At 43.4% G+C, this 18,194-nt stretch overlaps 1 protein-coding gene across 5 annotated transcripts in view; it reads left to right on the plus strand.

Annotated features, from left to right (window-relative positions):
• The window catches only part of Map3k20 (mitogen-activated protein kinase kinase kinase 20), a 185,921-nt gene that overhangs the window by 131,375 nt on the left and 36,352 nt on the right, over positions 1-18,194 (plus strand). For 3 of the 5 annotated variants that reach the window (XM_031370614.1, XM_031370615.1, XM_031370616.1), the window contains 2 exons: positions 7,730-7,865; positions 11,455-11,848. In XM_031370614.1, the coding sequence (XP_031226474.1) occupies positions 7,730-7,865; positions 11,455-11,835 (517 nt within the window). In that variant the 3' untranslated portion in view covers positions 11,836-11,848. Of the gene's footprint in view, positions 1-7,729; positions 7,866-11,454; positions 16,840-18,194 lie in introns of those variants that run through there. The other 2 variants (XM_031370613.1, XM_031370617.1) reach the window with 2 other exon arrangements.

Below are 18,194 nucleotides of genomic sequence, written 5' to 3' on the forward strand. Positions count from 1 at the left end.
AGGGAGGGAGGGACAGAAGAGGGGAGGGAGAGAAGGAAGGAGGCAATCAGAGAGCATGACTGTGGTGGTAGAAACCCTGCTCTTGCCCTGGAAGATAAACCTGTACCCAGTGCATTTGCCTAGGCAGTCTACTTCTAGTCAGTCTTTCGACCTCCCTTGGCTAATGCTGCTGTAGGAGCTGGACCACAGTGATTAGTACGATGTCCCCAGACACATAACACTGTCTGCAGCAGCCTCAAAAACACCTGTGTCAAAATGCTAATATGAGAATACAGAACACAAACATCCGCATTCCGCCCTGACAAGCCACGCGACAGAGAAGGAATGGCTAAGGGAGCGTTAGCAATGAAACCTGATCCAACCTGAATGTATAATACAGGGTTTCCCTGAGGAAACGCTATTTGATCTGTTATCCAAAGGATTAGAGGGATTTTAAAACTGTGAGTATCAGTGTATTTGAGTTAGGGTTCTCTAGGTGTGCCAACAATGAAAACAAAGCAAAGTTACTAAATTTTCTGCAAAAAACTTGAAATTCCCCATAGCCAAAACCAATACCCATCCTAAATAAGTTTACTAGAGAAACATCATTCAGCTATAACTTTCTTCCCTAGAGTGGTAAGACTGGAGCATCTCAGCTATTTTGTGTCTTTGTGTGTTTACGTGCACGGTGGGTTTATATTCATGTGTGTGTGCATGGGGGTGTTATATGCACATGTGTATGCAGGTGCAGGTGCAGATGCACACACATGTGTACAGAAACAGAGGAAGGACCTGGGTTTATATTCATATGTGTGTTCATGGGGGTGCTATATGCACGTGTATATGCATGTGCACACATGTGCGTGCAGAAACAGAGGGAAGACCTGCTCTATCACACTCTTGTTCCTTGAACCAGGAGACAGGCTATGGCCGGCAAGTCCCAGTGACCCTCGTGTCTCTGCCTGGCACAGACAATGCTGTGACTACAACAAGCACCATCATGCCCAGCTGTGTATGTGTGTGCCAGGATCCCAACCCAGGTCCTCATGTTTGTGTATCGTACGCCCTACCCAGAGAACCATCTCTCTATTTCACTCTTAAAAATTATTAGGGACCCCAAGAAATTTTTTGTTTAAATGAGTCATATTTGGTAATATTTACTACATTAAAAATAGAACTGGGAAAAAATTAAAATGTATTTATTAATTTATGTTAAAAAAATAGCAAATGCACGCTGCTGAAAAGATGGCTCAGCAGCTAAGAGCACTTGCTCCTCCTTCCGATGACTGCAATTAGTTCCCAGCATCCACATCTGGAGGCTTAGGGCACACTGGCTCTCCGCCTCCAGGCTAGGCATTGCCTTCTTTTGGTCTCTTTGCGACCCCACCCACATGCATGCATGAGCAAATAGAGAGGCACGTAGATACAAATAAAAACAAGTCTTTTCAAAAATAATAATAAATTCTGCCTCTGGCTTCAGCCCACATCCTATATGCTATAAAACATCAGGAAAACATGTTTTTCTGAGAGAATGAGGGTGAAAAAACCAGCTCTGTCATGCTGCCATTTGTCACGGTGCCATCTGGCATGATGTGATCTTGAAAACCAGTTAGGTCTCAAGAATTCTCTGAGTAGCTCTTCTGGTCCCCCAACCATGCTGCAATTCCTACCTTCCAAGAACCATTTTAGTTCTAAACAGTATTCTAATGAGAGCAGATTTCACAAAAAGAAATCTACTAGTGTTGTCATCAAGTAAAATAGTGATATTGGTGAGAATGTGGGGAAAGAGACCCTTCACTGCTGGTGGATAGTAAACTTGTGCCACCGCTGTGCAAATCAAGTTGACTCCTCAAAGAGAGAAAATTTAAACTTCCATACGACTCAGCCATACTCCTCAGTGTTCCATTGCTGTGAAGAGGCACAGTGACCACAGCAACTCCTATAAAAGAAAGCATTTAACTGGGGCTGGCTTGCAGTTTGAAGGTTTAGCCTGTTCTCGTCATGGCCAGGAGCAAGACAGAAGACAGGCAGACACGATGTTAGAGAAGTAGCTGAGAGCCCTACATTCTGATCCCCAGAGAGCAGGAAGATAAGCCACTCTATCTGCCTTGGGCTTTTGAAGCCTCAAAGCCCACCCCGTGACACACATCCTCCAACAAGGCTGTACCTCATAATCCTTTCCAAAGTCCCTGGTGACCAAGCATTCAAATAATATGAGCCTATGGAGCCATTCCTATTCAAACCACCACAACACCCAAAGGACAAAGTTAACATATCACTAAGACACTTGCACATCCTTGTGTGTCATGGCACTAGACACAATAGACAGGAAATGGAACCTACCTAAGTGATCATCAGCAGAAAAAAGAAAATGTGGTACAAGGGAATTTCAGACAGTCTTTAATCCCAGCACTTAGGAGGCAGAGGCAGGCAGATTTCTGAGTTTGAGGCCAGCCTGGTCTACAGAGTAAGTTCCAGGACAGCCAGGGCTACACAGAGAAACCCTGTCTCGAAAAACCAAATCAAAAGGAAAAGAAAAAGAAATATGAAATCATGGTGTTTTCAGGAAAATGAATAGAACTGGAAATCATTATGTTAAGTGAAATGTAGATTGACAATCACCACATGTTTTCAGTTATATGAAGAAACTGTGTGTGTGTGTGTGTGTGTGTGTGTGTGTGTGTGTGTGTGTGTGTGTGTGTGAAGCTGGCTCAGTGGGATGTATATGTAACCCCCTGCTGGGCAGGCTGAGACAGGCAGATCCCTGATGTTCACTGACCAACCTAATCAAATCTGTGAGTTCCAAGTTCAAAGAGAGACCCTAGCTCAAAAACTAAGTGGGGAGGGATTAAAGAAAGACCTGACATCAGCCTCTGTTTATAGGCACGCAAATACTTGCGTACGCACACCAGCCGGTGCATACCCACAGGGATGGATGGTAAACCACAGCACCGCACATACACATACACAAAATAAAGCTACATGCGTATTTTTCTATGCACGTATGTGTGGGTTGCAGAACTGAAAAGAGATTCATGGCAGGGAGGAAGAACTTTGAGTGAGGTGGGAAATAGAGAAGGCAACAAATGTGTGGGACGGAGCACAGGCAAGGACTGGTTTAGAGTACGGAGGAGGGAGGTCCACAGGAGTGAAAAACAAGTGAGCACACAGTACAGTGACTCATGAAAATACCAGGACAGAGCGCATTCTTATGTGCGCTAACCTGACAAATAAATTTAAATTAAATAAATTAAATAAATTAAATTAAAAGGAAGTCAAATGGCTAATAAGCACGTGGAAAACCTTCAGTTTTAGCAAACAAGCAAAAGGGAGAAAAACTCATGAGATCTTTCAGAATTCCACGCTATAAAACTAAATAGTGCCAACGGGCTTCCTCATATATTCTTTTATTTATTTATTTATTTATTTATTTATTTATTATTTATTTTGGCTGGACAATTAGATGCCATAAAAATGTACAAATGCTTTGCCCTAGAAGTCCTACGACTATGGCTTTATTACAGGGCAAACCAATGGGAAGGCTTTTACAGAATGTGTGTGGACTTGTTCAGACAACCCCGTTTAGATGCCAAAGCTGGAGACAGAAGTTTGTGTAATATAAGAACTGCTTTCAGAAAAGGTGTCTCCACACCTAGCAGGGTTACATCCCCACCCATGACTTCTAAGCAGTGGACCTGAGAAATAAGCTTAAAATGGAGGCTACAGGCTCCTTTATTTAAAATGGAGGAATTAAAAATAACAGTGCACACTAATGTGTATGCCCATGCGCACTGGAAAGTGCAGCAGAGAGCCAGCAGGTCACAGAGCAAGGGCATTTTCCTATTTGTCATTTTTTTAAAACTTCTCCATTAAGTCTGGATTAATTGAATGATAAACGTAATGTTTAAAATACTTCAAGGTGGAAGCAGGGGGGAGTAGGACATGCCTGTAGACCCACCTACTCAAGAGGCTGAGGCCGAATGAAGGGCCACAAGTTCAAGCCCAGCCTGGGCAACATAGCAGAACCCATCTCAACAGCAAACCTAGACAAAGAAACCCCAGATCTTGAAGATGGGAAATGAAGAGAGCTGGTACTAAAGAATGGGAGGAAGGTACCCTGGTCAGTAAGGGGGCACCATTTCTCAGGGGCATTCTTGAGGCCTCTCGGGAGCTGTTAGCTCTGCTCACATCGTGTGTCACACCTAACTCTCACCTCAAACTAGTTTGAGGCAGCAGAGCTGTAGTAACTGAACTTGACAACTGGTTAAAGGTCCAGTGTTTAAAATACTAGTAATCGGTTATTGTTCCTTGGTTTCCTACAGGTGCCCCTGCTTCCTTCGGTTATCTTTTTTATCCCCATAGCAGCCCCAGTCATGTCTCAGGAGCTAACCTGAGTCCTCTGCAGCTTGGGTAGCTTCCCTGGGCTCACACTGGACTGCAGCGGAGCCAGAATGCGGCCCACTAATATGCAGCATTCTTTTTACCAGATTTCTTTCTTCCTCAGAAGCAAATTGCAGGGTTATCAATCAAGTGAAAACCTGCCATTCAGTGTGCCACATTGCAGAGAGAATGTCATGGGTTTTCAGACCACCTCGTAGTTCAAAGGACAGGACATTCAGCTGCTGCTTCCTTTGCCCCAACTTTTATCAGGGCTCAAAGACTGTCAGCAAATGAGAGTCACCATGAAGTGTGAGCCCAGGCTTGCTGGGATACTTGCAAATTATGGCTGCCTGCCCAAGCTTTCTCTTCACTTGGGTGGATGAACCATCTAATTTAGAAAATTAAGTGATCCCAAAAATTCTCTGTAAAACTAGCTTACTAAAGGCCACTTAAACAGTATAAGGATCAACCTAACCCCGGGCTTCTCCTCCCCCTGATGTCCGAGCAGTTGGAGCAGAACTGGGTCCCAACACTTCTGCTTTCTGTTGTTATGTGACCACATAAACCTGCAGCAGTGTACATGAACGAGCTAAGAGGCTGAAATGGAGCATTCAGGTTTTACCTGTTAGCAAAACACTTTTGTTAATCGTTTTTCCATAGCAGCCAAAACACTGTCACTATGACGTGCCTTTTGAGAACAAAAAGCAGAGATCAAAAATGGATTCTTTGCAATTTGGGTATGAGGACCCATCACGTGTTTGCACCACAACTTTAATACATTTCTACTTACTGTGTAATATAGAAGACATGTGGCCGATTCTTCAGTTTGACCTGTAAGTCTACAGTGATTCTGTTTAATGAAAGAATAGTTACAGTTCGTTTCCTGAAAGTTGATATTAGTTGAAGCCAACCTTGGCTGGATTTGGTTTAAGAGAACCAGTTTTCAACAACTAGAGTTTTAGAATTGGAAGGTGCATCAACAGATGCACAAAGCAAAGGCAGCAACAAGGTTGGTGGGAGGGGGATGCCTTTTCACATCCTCAGGTTTGCGTCACTCTCTCATGGCATTCAAGAGGGAGCAGTGCTGGGACTCTGGGCCTGCAGGACAGATTGAGGAGGCTCATCTTCCCAGTTGGTAGGTTTCTATCACAGCCTTCAGCTTACTTAACTGTTGATCTGTTTTCCACAAGGGCTCAAAATTACAGTGGGCTCCCTGAGCCAGAATTTAAGATGAGACCTTGGATTTAATTACACGCAAAACAGACTGTGCTGGTCATTCATTCTGACTGAAAGGAGCAAGCTCCAGTGGGATCAGTCCCATTGGCAGGAGAGTTAGGACAAGCTTATCAAGTGTCACACAGACAAGTGGCCCAGGTCATCCCACCACCAAGTATGCCCACCTTGGTGACCTACTTGCCACCCAGTGACCCTCTCAATGGCTCAAAGTGGCTCATTCTTTTTTGTCATGAAAGTTCACTATAAGGAGTTCCGCACCGAGTTTTTCTCTTCAATCCTCCATTTAAAACAAACTAGTTCATGAATTGGCATAATATTTTTGTCAGAAATATTAAGGATTAAACTTGGATTTTTACGATAAAGTCATAATTCTAAAAGATTTCTGTTTTTGTGAGTTTTCTGTACCGTGACTTATTGTCCCTTCATGCTTTCTCACATGGCACCCATAAAAGGGACCGGGGTATACAGAAGCTGCGCTGAAACCTTCCCATGCTGAGGGGCTCTTCATATACGCAGCAAGAGAAACTTTAGGGTCAAATGCAGACCCACCTCCAAGCTGCCCCTCGAGTTATGCAGCTCAGCATTCATCCATAGGAGTAGACTGAGATGGCCGTGTATTCTGTCCTTCCCTGGACACCCAAGGACAGGGTATCTCCAGCAACTGAGCTCTGGGGTGCATGCCTTCGCTCCACATCACTGTCTCACCGTGAAGATAGAATGTGTAGTACAGGCTTGTCTCAGCACCTCCCCAGAAAGTCCTGTCAGGACAGCAGAGGTGCTGCCCTTTAGCCATCCCATCTTCCTTCCTGAGTGCCTCTCTACATGTCACACACACACACACACACACACACACACACACACACACACACACACACACACCATGCCCTTTCATCTCTCATTACATGGCTCATGGCTCATATGCAAACTCTTCAGAAACTCAAGGCGGAGAACTTCCAGTTCTCAGAGCATAAATTTAGACATTAACATTGTGACAGCCCTGAAAGAGGAAAAGTTTGTGCCCAGACATCTTGCCAGCTTCAGTTTCTGTAAGGAACAGTTTCTATTACTGGGCAGAGTGTCCTGAGTGGCCTAGCCAGGAGGGAAAGAACTTCCTTTAAAAGTATAGAGTTTAAAAGAGACTCAGAATTTCTCTGGACAAGTATTCCGTGCTTGCTAGATTATAAAAAATTAATTGTATGGGGTCCCTCTGTGTTGGGAAGGGTGGAGGGGTGGGCACCTTTATGTGTTTCTTGTACTTTTTCTTTAGCTTTTTTTCTTCTGTTTGTTTGTTTTAGTCGTAGTCCAGCTTGCTTGTTTTTTTTTTATCGTATCTTATTTTACAATCATTCTAGATGCCTGTTTATTTTCTGAGGAGACATAGAAAAGATGTGAACTTGGTTGAGGTGGGGAAATCTCAGAGGAGTTAGGGAGAAGAGAAACCACAATCAGAATATGTTGTATGAAAAAATGTCTATTTTCAGTAAAAGAAAAATGGAGGAAAAAATTGCCTGTGTTTGTTAAATAGTGGAAGAAACCAGGCCTCACCCAGCCGGCCACTCACGTGCTTTCTCTATGGTAGCCTTAGGCATCTATGTTTTATTGTTTTCAGCAAGCAGGCCCAGGAATTCTCAGGATGAAGCACATTGTAGAGCCCTGACATCTTAAACTGACATCCCTTCAGCCAAAGAAATCCCAGGTTACTGAGCCTCACTGAGCCACTCAGTGGGCAAGAGTGTCAGCCCCGTAGTTCCCTCTGCATATTATACAACCTAGTGTCATTTTCCCATCCATTTCTTGGGGCTGTTTTGGGAGTAAAATGAGAGACCATGTGACCATGCTTTGTGAGCCTTAAAGCTTCTTAAACTGTAAGGAAGAACTAAATGGCTAGCCGCTCCCAACTAGTGCGACCTGGGTCACTCTTCAGTGCTTGGTTAAAATGCTCTGAGTTGGGTTTTCCCAACTAGAAATCACCTGCTGGTTTTGAAGGCTAAGAAAGTGCCCTGCCGCTATGGCCGATTCCCGGCCAATTTCAAAGGCCACACCCTAGCTTTTTATCTGGTTAGCACTCCAATGGACCCACTGAGCACCCAGGCCGGGCAGTAGTGGAGACTCACTGAGTTCTCTCTCCCCGCAGGTGTGAAATTGAGGCAACCCTTGAGCGGCTGAAGAAACTAGAGCGCGATCTCAGCTTTAAAGAGCAGGAGCTCAAAGAACGAGAGAGACGCCTGAAGATGTGGGAGCAGAAGCTGACCGAGCAGTCCAACACCCCGGTGAGTACGCCACCTAGTGGCTTCCCGCGGCACTCCTCAGCCTTCGGGATGCTTCAGCATGCATGCTGAGCAAGGCGCAGCATGGCCACTCTCCTCCACAACCCCAACTCTTCCCTGCTGTGTGCCTGAGCACTAAAGGCCTTCATTGGTAGTAAGAAGTATGAACCACCAAATGCCAGAGATTTAAAAGAAGAAAAAAAAACTATTTAAAAGAAAATTCTTCCTTCTGGGTCTTTCCTTAAGAACTGTTATTTAAGAATTGCATTTATTTGTATGTTAAAGTTTACAAGAGAAAAATCTAATATGTTTTAGACCATCTCTTAGGCCCTCAGAACCCTGAGGGAATGCCCTTAGAGGCCACCAGTAATTAATAACTAATTGCAAGGCAGCCAGGAATGCCTTGGGTGTGTCAGAACTTGAGCACATTTTCTTTCTAAGACTGTGGCCTGCTGACACAGAGATGCCGGGCATTAGTATTCCTTATTGATTTAGTGCCATGAGTATGAGCATCATTACATGGGGAGAAGGCTTCTCCTGAGGCAGGCACCCCACTTGCTCTATCTCTGGGAAGGCTCTTGTTCTTTCCCAAGTCTGGAGAAGCACTGGCCACTCATGCCTTAACCCCGAGCTCAAGCTGCGTGTTAAATCGTGCATCACATTCCATCATCCTTTAGATTTGAAATGAGAGTTACTTTTAGGAATCAATCTAGGATTTTCAGTGGATGATATCTGTCCACTAAAAATCACAAGGAGTGAGAGATTCAAAATAAAATTATTGGCAAATATACCAAGAAAAAAAAAGTTAAGTGCCCTTCATTATGTGTTCCTCAAAGACCTATCTAGACAAGTCTTAACCTCCGTTGAGCAGCCGGTGACAGGTTGCAAAATGTCTTCCAATATCTAAAGAACAAGAGTCCGTCTCCATTTCCAATTCCTGTGGAGACGCAATCTGGCACCCCCTCACTCCAAAAAAAGGAGAGTGCATTTAAATACTACACAGTTACCCTTTTCAAAAGTGACTTTGGTAATCCTAGGAATGCCAAGGTAAGAACTGAATTGCTATACATAAGACTGGCATGAGATATTAAAAGGGTACCTCACTTTTGTTAGCAAGTCCTGTGAATTGAACCAGACTCTCAAAGAAAGGGTTAAAAGGGTTTGGGTGGGGGGAGTTTCCTGTTCAGGCTGAGTTGGTGCCAGCAGGAGGTAGCACTCAGAGCTCTGTGAAAGAGGCTGCTTCTTGCAGGCTGGTGGGAGCAGGAGAGCACAGCCTTTTCCCTACGTCCCATCTGCTGAAGGCTAGGAAGCTGTTTTGTTTTGCTTTTTACGTGCATTGAAACCTTAGCTGTAAAGCACTGCATGGCTCGACTCTTTCTAAATGTCTTAATGTCAAGAAAACTTTCAAAGGCTTATTAGAGTGTGCCTCAGAACCTCGCCTTGGTTTACTGGCATCAGTCTTGCTATGAAATTGTGGGCTGCCTTGCACATATTATTGCTGCTGGGGACACAGTTGTGGGATAAAGGATAATACACTACAGGTGCTTCATAGGTTGTATGCTTGTTTGTTTTAACCCCAGATATCTTGGTTTTGACGAAGTGCTTCGCAGGCCACCACCTAACAGTGGACAGCATGACGCAGTCCCTGCGAGGTCCCCTCCCTTTTTTACTTATGAGGCCAGAGGTTTTTTGTTTATAACACTTGCTTTCAATGTCTCCTCTGCCTAGAGCTGGTGCTTCTAAGGAAAAGGAGTTTGTGCTCAGGTATTTTATAAGCAGCCATTTCCTCAGTCTCTAGTTGGTTTATAACTAGACTGCTGAGAGAAAGAGAAATCTTTTTAAAAGGGGCAAAACGAGGCCTTTTTTATAAGTGGCTTCGTCTTAAATATAACAGTCTAACATTTACATAACTGCATGAGAACACTATCAAATTGATTTCAGGGGTACAATTTTCCCTCCTAAAACTGAAACATTACAGGCACTTGGAAAGATGAGTTCTCTGTGCTAAAGAGGGATAAGGCTTATTTCTAATTATTGTTGCGGCTCGCTGTAAAAAGAAATTTAGAGATAAACTCTTATTTAAGAAATATTTATGGAGCTCTTTAAACCCTAACATAATGTGAGAAGAGACCACGGCAGTCATAAAATAAATAAGCAACAAAGAGTTTCTGTCAATTGAAAAACCAATTTGAGAATGTGAGAAGGGAGTGAAGCCTTAGGGAGTGAGGCTCTGCTCCACCTGTAAGGGTCTGAGGCTAGCCGGGTGGACCACAGGACCTTGATTCTGAGCCCAAAGGGCCGAAATTCTCTTCCAATAGAATGAGCTGGCTTTTGAAAACTTATCTCCAACAGTAACTTAAATTAGAAAATTAGGCCATCAAGATGGCTCTGTCACTAATAGCACTTGCCAAACAAGCCTAATATCCCGAGTCCAGAGAACCTAAAGAGATAGGAGAGAACTAATTCCCAAAAGTTGTCCTCTGATGGCTAAACATACACCTGTGGCATGCATGTGCCTGCAACAATAATAGATGTGGGTTTTTTTTAATCTTAAAATTTAAAAAGATAGTAAATATTCTGTACCTTCACACCCAGAATGTAAAATTCATCCAAGAGTTCCAGTATTTGTGCATTATTTGTGAAAAGCATGAACCTTTATTTGCTTTATCCTCAGAAGATATAAAACCATTATTCTTACACCCTGACCATTTTACCATGAAAGAAGTAGGAGCTATGGCTTAGGTAGGCTGTGAAAGTAATTGCTGCCTAAGAAAGAAAGTGAATTATCACCACTGTGACAATATCAGAAAGACCTCATATAGACAAGTCCCGCTGGAAGGAGACTTGGTGCAGCCAGGAGCCAGGCTAAGAGCAGTCTCCCACAGTTTCCACAGGTTCACCAAAACTGACTTAAAGACAGGAGCTCAAATTTACTCCCAAGTGAATTATGTAATAACATGAATTAAACTAAACAGTGCCAGATCTGGCCCGAGTCACTAATAAACGGAAGCAAGTAAAGTCCTCTTCAGAGTATGCTCAAAGCACTGTCCCAGGGAAAGTAGAGTCAACCACATTCCCCAACTGCACGCATACACACAGATATGCACATGCACACACAGGTACACATGCATGAGAGTGCACACACACCTGCAGCCAAACTGCTTTTATCCTTCCTCTGCACTCTTCCTTGGAACGGGGTTTCTGAAATTTTTTTTTTCACTTGAGATTTAATCTCTGCTTCATCTCTTCCTTTTTTAAATTAATATAATGGTTAATCAAATGTTTCTGTATGGAAATGAAATTGGGAAAAATTAAGAGACATCCTAAAATCTATTTTAAGCACAGCAAGAACTTAACCCTGGCACCTTCCTGTCCGTCTGCAATCGGGCTCAGACGGTGCCCCGTGAGCTTTCATTATGATTTACCCTGTCACTTATAACTTACGGCTGATATGCTGGTGCCCGATCTGCCACTGAAAAGTCCTCATCATTCATCTGCTGCGTAGCACCAACTAATTTTGTGGTATCTGTCCCCTGACTTAAATTGGTACTAATTTCTCTTTTCACTTCTGTCCTTTCTTCCCCTTTGATAGCTTCTCTTGCCTCTCTCTGCAAGAATGTCTGAGGAGTCTTACTTTGAATCTAAAACAGAGGAGTCAAACAGTGCAGAGATGTCATGCCAGATCACTGCAGCAAGTAACGGGGAGGGCCATGGCATGAACCCAAGTCTGCAGGCCATGATGCTCATGGGCTTTGGGGATGTCTTCTCAATGAACAAAGCAGGAGCTGTGCTGCATTCTGGGATGCAGATAAACATGCAAGCCAAGCAGAATTCATCCAAAACCACATGTAAGAGGAGAGGGAAGAAAGTCAACATGGCCTTGGGGTTCAGTGACTTTGACTTGTCAGAAGGTGACAATGATGACGATGATGGTGATGATGGTGAGGAGAATGACGTGGATAATAGTGAATGACGGCAGAAAGGAATAAGGTTAAAAATGTTTTATTTTTTTTTGTTTTGTTTTGTTTTTAGAAGAACAGAAGAAATGTGTTATCTCAGTCTGTGCAAAAAAGCAGCATAGGGAGGCAGAGCCCCCAGCACTGCATCGTAGGCCGAGCTCATTTAGGGCGGTTTCCTCATCAGTGTGACTTTGCTTTTGCAGAAAAGGGCGGGAAATTAAGCTAAAGGCATATTTATCAGCGAGTGCGGTGCCTGGTTATAGAAATATGTGATTACACACATATGTTCCTGAGCTAATGACATTTGGGCTTTTTCTTTTTAAAGCACATGCTTTGTAGTTTGTATTTGACTGTATTTGATCCTTTCACTCAGTCGGTTAAGAAAATGTCCATTGCGAGCAAGCACTCTGCTCCTGACTCTGCTCTGACACTCGATTCTTCCCCAGCATACCAAGGTTTCTTCCTTGTACGGCACATCCTAATGGCAGAAGTGATTGGCAACTATAAAATCCAGGAAAAAAAAAAAGAAAGAAAGAAACATGAGGAGAGATGAAAGAAGGTTATAACAAAATGCATCTTCAGAAATAGCTAAATGGCAAGAATTTTCAATGCCAAACAGCACACAGCTCCTCAAAGTAAAACCCGAGTGATGTTCTCAGTAGTAACATTTGAAGGAGAAATACTCTGGTTTGAAGCAGGCTGCAGACGACATTACAAGCTTGCATCCCCCGTGCTGGCTGGAAGCATCCTAACAAGAGCACACTGTCACCCTAGGCTTAGCTTGTCCCTTACACAGAAGCACATGATCCCAAAGGGACGTGTCTAGTCATGGACAGGATGAGCACGAGTCTGCTCTCTACATGTGATAAAGGTACTCTGTTTCTTTGTTTTCCAGGGGTGCATAATAACACAACTAGATTTTAATCTATGTGTAGGGAGAAAAAAAAACACTCTAAATAGGAAAGATAAATTATCCTTCTTAGACACAAGTACATTCTGAAGGGGTCTTTTTTTTATATGTAGCCTCCCCCAACACAGCCACTTTCTTTTCTTTTTACTGTTCTCTATTATGCTGGTTAGAGAAATGGATTCAGCTACCACTTACTATGAAGGCGAGGCTCCCCAGAGACCCTCTAAGAAGACTAGCACTAGCAGCCAAAACTTTATTTAAACTATAAACTCGTATAAAAATTACAACTAGATAAAGTTAAAGCAAAAGTTTTTTTATCAATCTAACTCAGAAATTGGTGTCATCCATTTGACAATGAAAGTTAAATATTTTTGGTGGGCTTTTTTATCTAGAAGCTATAGCATCAGGTGGGCATGGTAGCTTGTGTCCATAATCCTGGCCCTCGGAGGCTGAGGCGGGACAATAGTGGGTTTAGTATTAGCTATGTCGCAAGACTATGTATGAGCAACGTTGCAAGACTCTATCTCAAGAAAGGACTAGGCATCATCTACTGTTGTTTCTAAGTCTGTTTGGTCATGAAGTCTTTTGGAATCTGAGATAGAACAGGCCTCTAATCCTCAGTGCGGACTGAAAAGTAGCATCAAAAATAGAAAACATGCACTACAACTTTATCTGGGAAGAAATAACTAGTGGAATGTTCTGGGTATCTGTTTGCTGTGCAGTCGCAGGTAGACTATTTAATCTCTGAGGCTGTTTACTCTTTGATACCATGACAGGAATGCTAAAGTACTTCAGAGAAAAAGGTTCAGAAGGAAAGTATGTAACCATGTAGCATAGCGCCAGGCCACGCCAGGGGCCAGGGAATACCAGCTACAGTTAATTACCAAGTAAAGGAGATACTGAGAAGAAGTAAGTGGGCTCCGTAACCTTCAGGACCACCGCCCTATCTATTGCAAGTGACACTGGCTCAAAAGTATGAAGTTAAAAGTAGATAGCTTTCATGAAAAATAAAGAGAGCAATTCTAAGAATGTAAAATGCACAGTTTAATTCAGTTGCTCTTGGAACCTTTGTGCCATACCAGATCCACACGCGCTGGGTGTTTACAGACAAGTAAAGGCTGCCTAAGAAGACAGGTCCCTCCTCACCTCCATCCTGCTAGAATCCTATGCACATGCGTACTCTAAACATGCAGTCAGGCTGCTCAAACAGAAAGTCTTGGAGGGAGCAGAAGCCTGGCAAGTCCTGATTTCCCAGCATGCCATGAGCACCCGAAGGAGACAGTGGGAGGTTCAGGAGCCTCTTGCACACCTGCCCAGGCAAAAATAAAGTCTCCTGTCCAATAAGCCTTCACTGGGACCCAGTGTCTACCGGATTCTAGAGAACAGCTAGAAAGAACAGCCTTTGCACTCCTGGAGCATGCGTGCTAGTGAGCATCACAGAGTGGTGGGATTCGCTAAGTGTGTGCTGGAAGTTGAAGCAAGGAAGGAAGATGGGACTTGAGGGAGAAGTCTTAAAAGCATGCTCAGGAAAGGCCATCTGTTACATTATGATGTTACAGAGCCCAAGAAGGTGAAGGGACCTCTGCGAGTGGTGAGTTCTGCCCTATATGTAAGAGCATAAACCTCACCACCCACTAATCAATAGTTGGTTTAGAACACATATATGGCCTGGAAATAATGTATTTCCTAAATTAATATCTAATTCATAGTCTATATAAAAATTTTAGTGCATTAAAAACCAGCCAGATAGTGCCAGTAAGGAAAAGTTACTGGATTTTATACCCAGACTAGGTTGACCACCACCCCGGCACATCGCTCTCTCCTCCTAACTGCTGCTGTTTCCTCTTCCTACATTGCACCCATGTTCACAGCTCAGTGCTGTCATGAAGAAACCACAGGACTTAGCATAGAGCAGAACAAGCCTTGTGGAAAAGCTTCCAACCGCTCTATCTAGAACCACAGAATATGCCATTGGGCATTGTACTTCTGCTCAAATTAAGTGTTCATCTAGTGGCTTTAAAATGTGCAAACATACCTGAAACCTGACTCATATAAATAGGACCTCATAGAGTTCTTGGACCTTCTGTAAAAATTACTAGAAAGCTTTAGTTAATTTTATAAGAAATGTCTATTAGCTACATGAAGAATTTCTAATGATGCTAATATAGAAGGTCTAATTCAATTCTTAGATCAGTTTTTGAAATGGCCAGTTATCAGTGTTAGATTTTGTTCCAATGACCTGACTTACAAAAGAACACAATTCAGAAGTTAAAGAAATCCTGAAACACGTAAAGATTCAGAATGAGAATTAGAACTATAGATTACGGTAATAAGTGTTAGATACCTTAAAACATTTCTTTCTTTACTCGTAAAGCTAATACATAGAATTTGGAGACATCCATCTATAGTGGTTCTCAGCTGAGAGGTAAGACGACTTTGGCCAGCCAGCCTTTACTGTAGACTGGTGGCCTCCTGCTTGCCAGGGACAGCCTCACCCTGCAAAGGTTTCTATCCACAATCTCCATAGCATTGTCCTGTCCCCACTGTGAAGCTCGTTAAACCTGACACATCTGCTGCTCCATCTCTAGTTTTCCCCCAAACAAAATCACCCACGCCTTTCCAGAACAATAAAGACACCTTCTACATGTTAGAAGCTGTAGCTTTTTCTCAAATCACTGTTTGTGGAAATGATTTCTTCTTTCCCCACTTAAGGTTGCTAGTCGGAACACTATGACATTATTGCATCCATGAGGGGAGGGGCACTGCCCATTATGGTAACTCCACAACAGCCCTGGCACACTTGCTGTCATTCTGCAGTCATTTAAAGGGAATTTTTCCTAGCTTTTTTTTTAAGCAAAATCACACTTTTGTTTTGTTTTGTTTTTTGTTTTTGTTTTTGTTTTTTTGAGACAGGGTTTCTCTGTGTAGCCCTGGCTGTCCTGGAACTCACTCTGTAGACCAGGCTGGCCTCGAACTCAGAAATCCGCCTGCCTCGCAAAATCACATTTTAATGTTTCATAGATAGCCAGTGGGATAAGGTCAAGGACACCCAGCACACTGCTTTTGATGCTCTGAAAATGCTGGAGACTATTGGTGGTTTTTAACCAGTGACTTTTATTTTTAACATGCAGTGAACTTTGAACACCAGCTGAGGTATTCACACTTGATCCCCATTGAATTCAAAGTGACTAGGGGAAGGGGTGCCATCTAGGAGAGACTCGGACCCATTTCCCTGCCAGTTACCATGCATACATAGAACTTTAGTTTTCATTAGTGTGCCAAGAACTTTATGAAAGATGGCCTTAAAACCTAGCCTGAGTTAAATACCAATACTTTAAAAACTATTTTTGTCACGCTAGACTTGGTTAGCCTTGTGAGACTAGTTGAGGCTCGCTGTACCACAGCACACAGTAAGGCATAATTCTTTCTATAATCAGGCACCTTCTGCTGCTTGCAAGTAAGATCCTTTTCCTGTGTAGACACTGCAGCGGAGGCTCCACTCTGCTGGACGTAGCGAAGCCCGACAGCTGTCGGCATAGCATTCTGTGGTTGCAAAATGAATGTCTATCAGGAAATCCGGGACAGGCCATGTTTTCTCAGACCCCAGCTTTATGGGCACTCTGCTGCTTGTGTGTGTGAGAAACTTTCTGGCATGTGGATAATTATTTCAAACTAGAGTTCAGGCACCGATACAACTGTTTTATAGCGTGTGCAGAATACTCTCGGTTCCGACATGACACATTGCTTCTGCACTCTGAAAACCTGCTGTCAGAAAACATTTCTATCCTTGGAGTGTGAGCTTTCAGTGGGAGGCTTCATCACTGTGTTTGCATAACAGTCTTCTCCCTCCACTCTGTTGCCTGTGTTATTCCGAGCAAGTCTTATGCCAAATGCCATGTACGATGTCTGTATGGAAGATTAAACTGCTCTCCTATGTGGTAAGGCTCTTTAGTTGCTGACTTCATAGTTGGAATCTGATATGCCAGCACCGAGTCCACGATGTATTCAGAAATCCAAGTTGGCGTCGCACATTTCATTCTGATGTGAACTTTTCTCCGCTTTCCTTTGTTCTAAGACTCCATTTTGCAATAAACGTTTTGACAGTAAATCCCTTTGTTATGTGTCGCTGTGTACATAAGATCTTTGTTAGACTGGATTCCCAACATCCTTTGAAGAAATCAGTGTCACACACATGCACACGAGTGCTTTTCTCTCCTCAAGTCTGGTGGAGTATAAATAATGGATTACTAAAGTGAAGGGGCAGTCATGAGGGACTGGTTTTTTTTTTTTCTTATCCCCAAAGAAAACAGGAAGGCTTAGAAGTCATCTGCAGCAGATGCACTGATATGTTAACAAGGTACAGAAAACATGAAGGAGATGGGGACCCTCTGCGTGGCTGCAGATCATTAACTCTTATCCCCTGTCTTGCCAAATTCAAACCGTCTTGCTGCAGCGCCTGGTTCCAGCCCCCCTCTCACTGATCTTTGCAGCATCTGCAGACTCCTGCTGGAGGGAGCATGAGGCAGAGTTCAGGCTCTTCCCTGTGGCATAGTGTTGATGAGCCAGCCCTGGCAGCAAGAACTCTGCTCTCCTTTGTACATTAAAGCTGAAGATGTTGGTTATTTTTCATTTGCAGTCTTGATTCAAGAAATACTTATTTCTCAATTTTGTTTAACACAACATTTGGAAATTATATAGAAGTAGAACCATGTACACACACACACACACACACACACACACACACACTTAGTTGGAAATTATGTAGAAGTCAAAACGACACACTCACAGGCATACACAAACATGCATGCATGGGGACACACACACACACACACAAACAATGCCACACCACACCATACCACACCACACCACACCACATCACACTCACACATGCACTGATATGCTGTAAAGACCAGCTATAATAGTATATTGCTGTCTCTTACTCCACATTTGTGTCCGTAATGGGCAAAGACGATGGCATGTTTCTGCAGCTGTGTCCAGCTGCCCTTTGAAGAAGTAAAGCTTGCCATGCATTTTTTTTGATCAAGATCAACTTTAGATGCGCTTCCTCCAGTCACTCATCCACATTATTAAAGCAGGTGAGTGTGTGCAGTGACTCCTCCGCGGCTCATGTGTTCCAGAGAAAGGAAGCCCATGAGCAGCAGAGTATGGGGAGAATATTATCGACTCAAATATATGCTTTATGTCCTTGCAGCCTAGATGTAGTACTCAAGGTCTGCACGTCCATGTTGGTTTTTTAACAAGAGGGTCTACCATAATAAAATGTGCTCGCCACACCCAGAATCAGCTTCTTTCTCTTTTTCCTCCAACACAAGCTCACTCCATCCTCTGCTCTAAGTGAACATGCCACACCCACTCCATCCCCCATGGCCAATGTCTCACCCACTTCCTCTTCCTTGCCTTCTCTTCTACCACCACCCCACCCCACCCTACCCCACCCCTGGG

This window comes from Mastomys coucha, unplaced genomic scaffold (genome assembly GCF_008632895.1).
Source record: "Mastomys coucha isolate ucsf_1 unplaced genomic scaffold, UCSF_Mcou_1 pScaffold15, whole genome shotgun sequence".
Lineage (NCBI taxonomy): Eukaryota > Metazoa > Chordata > Mammalia > Rodentia > Muridae > Mastomys > Mastomys coucha.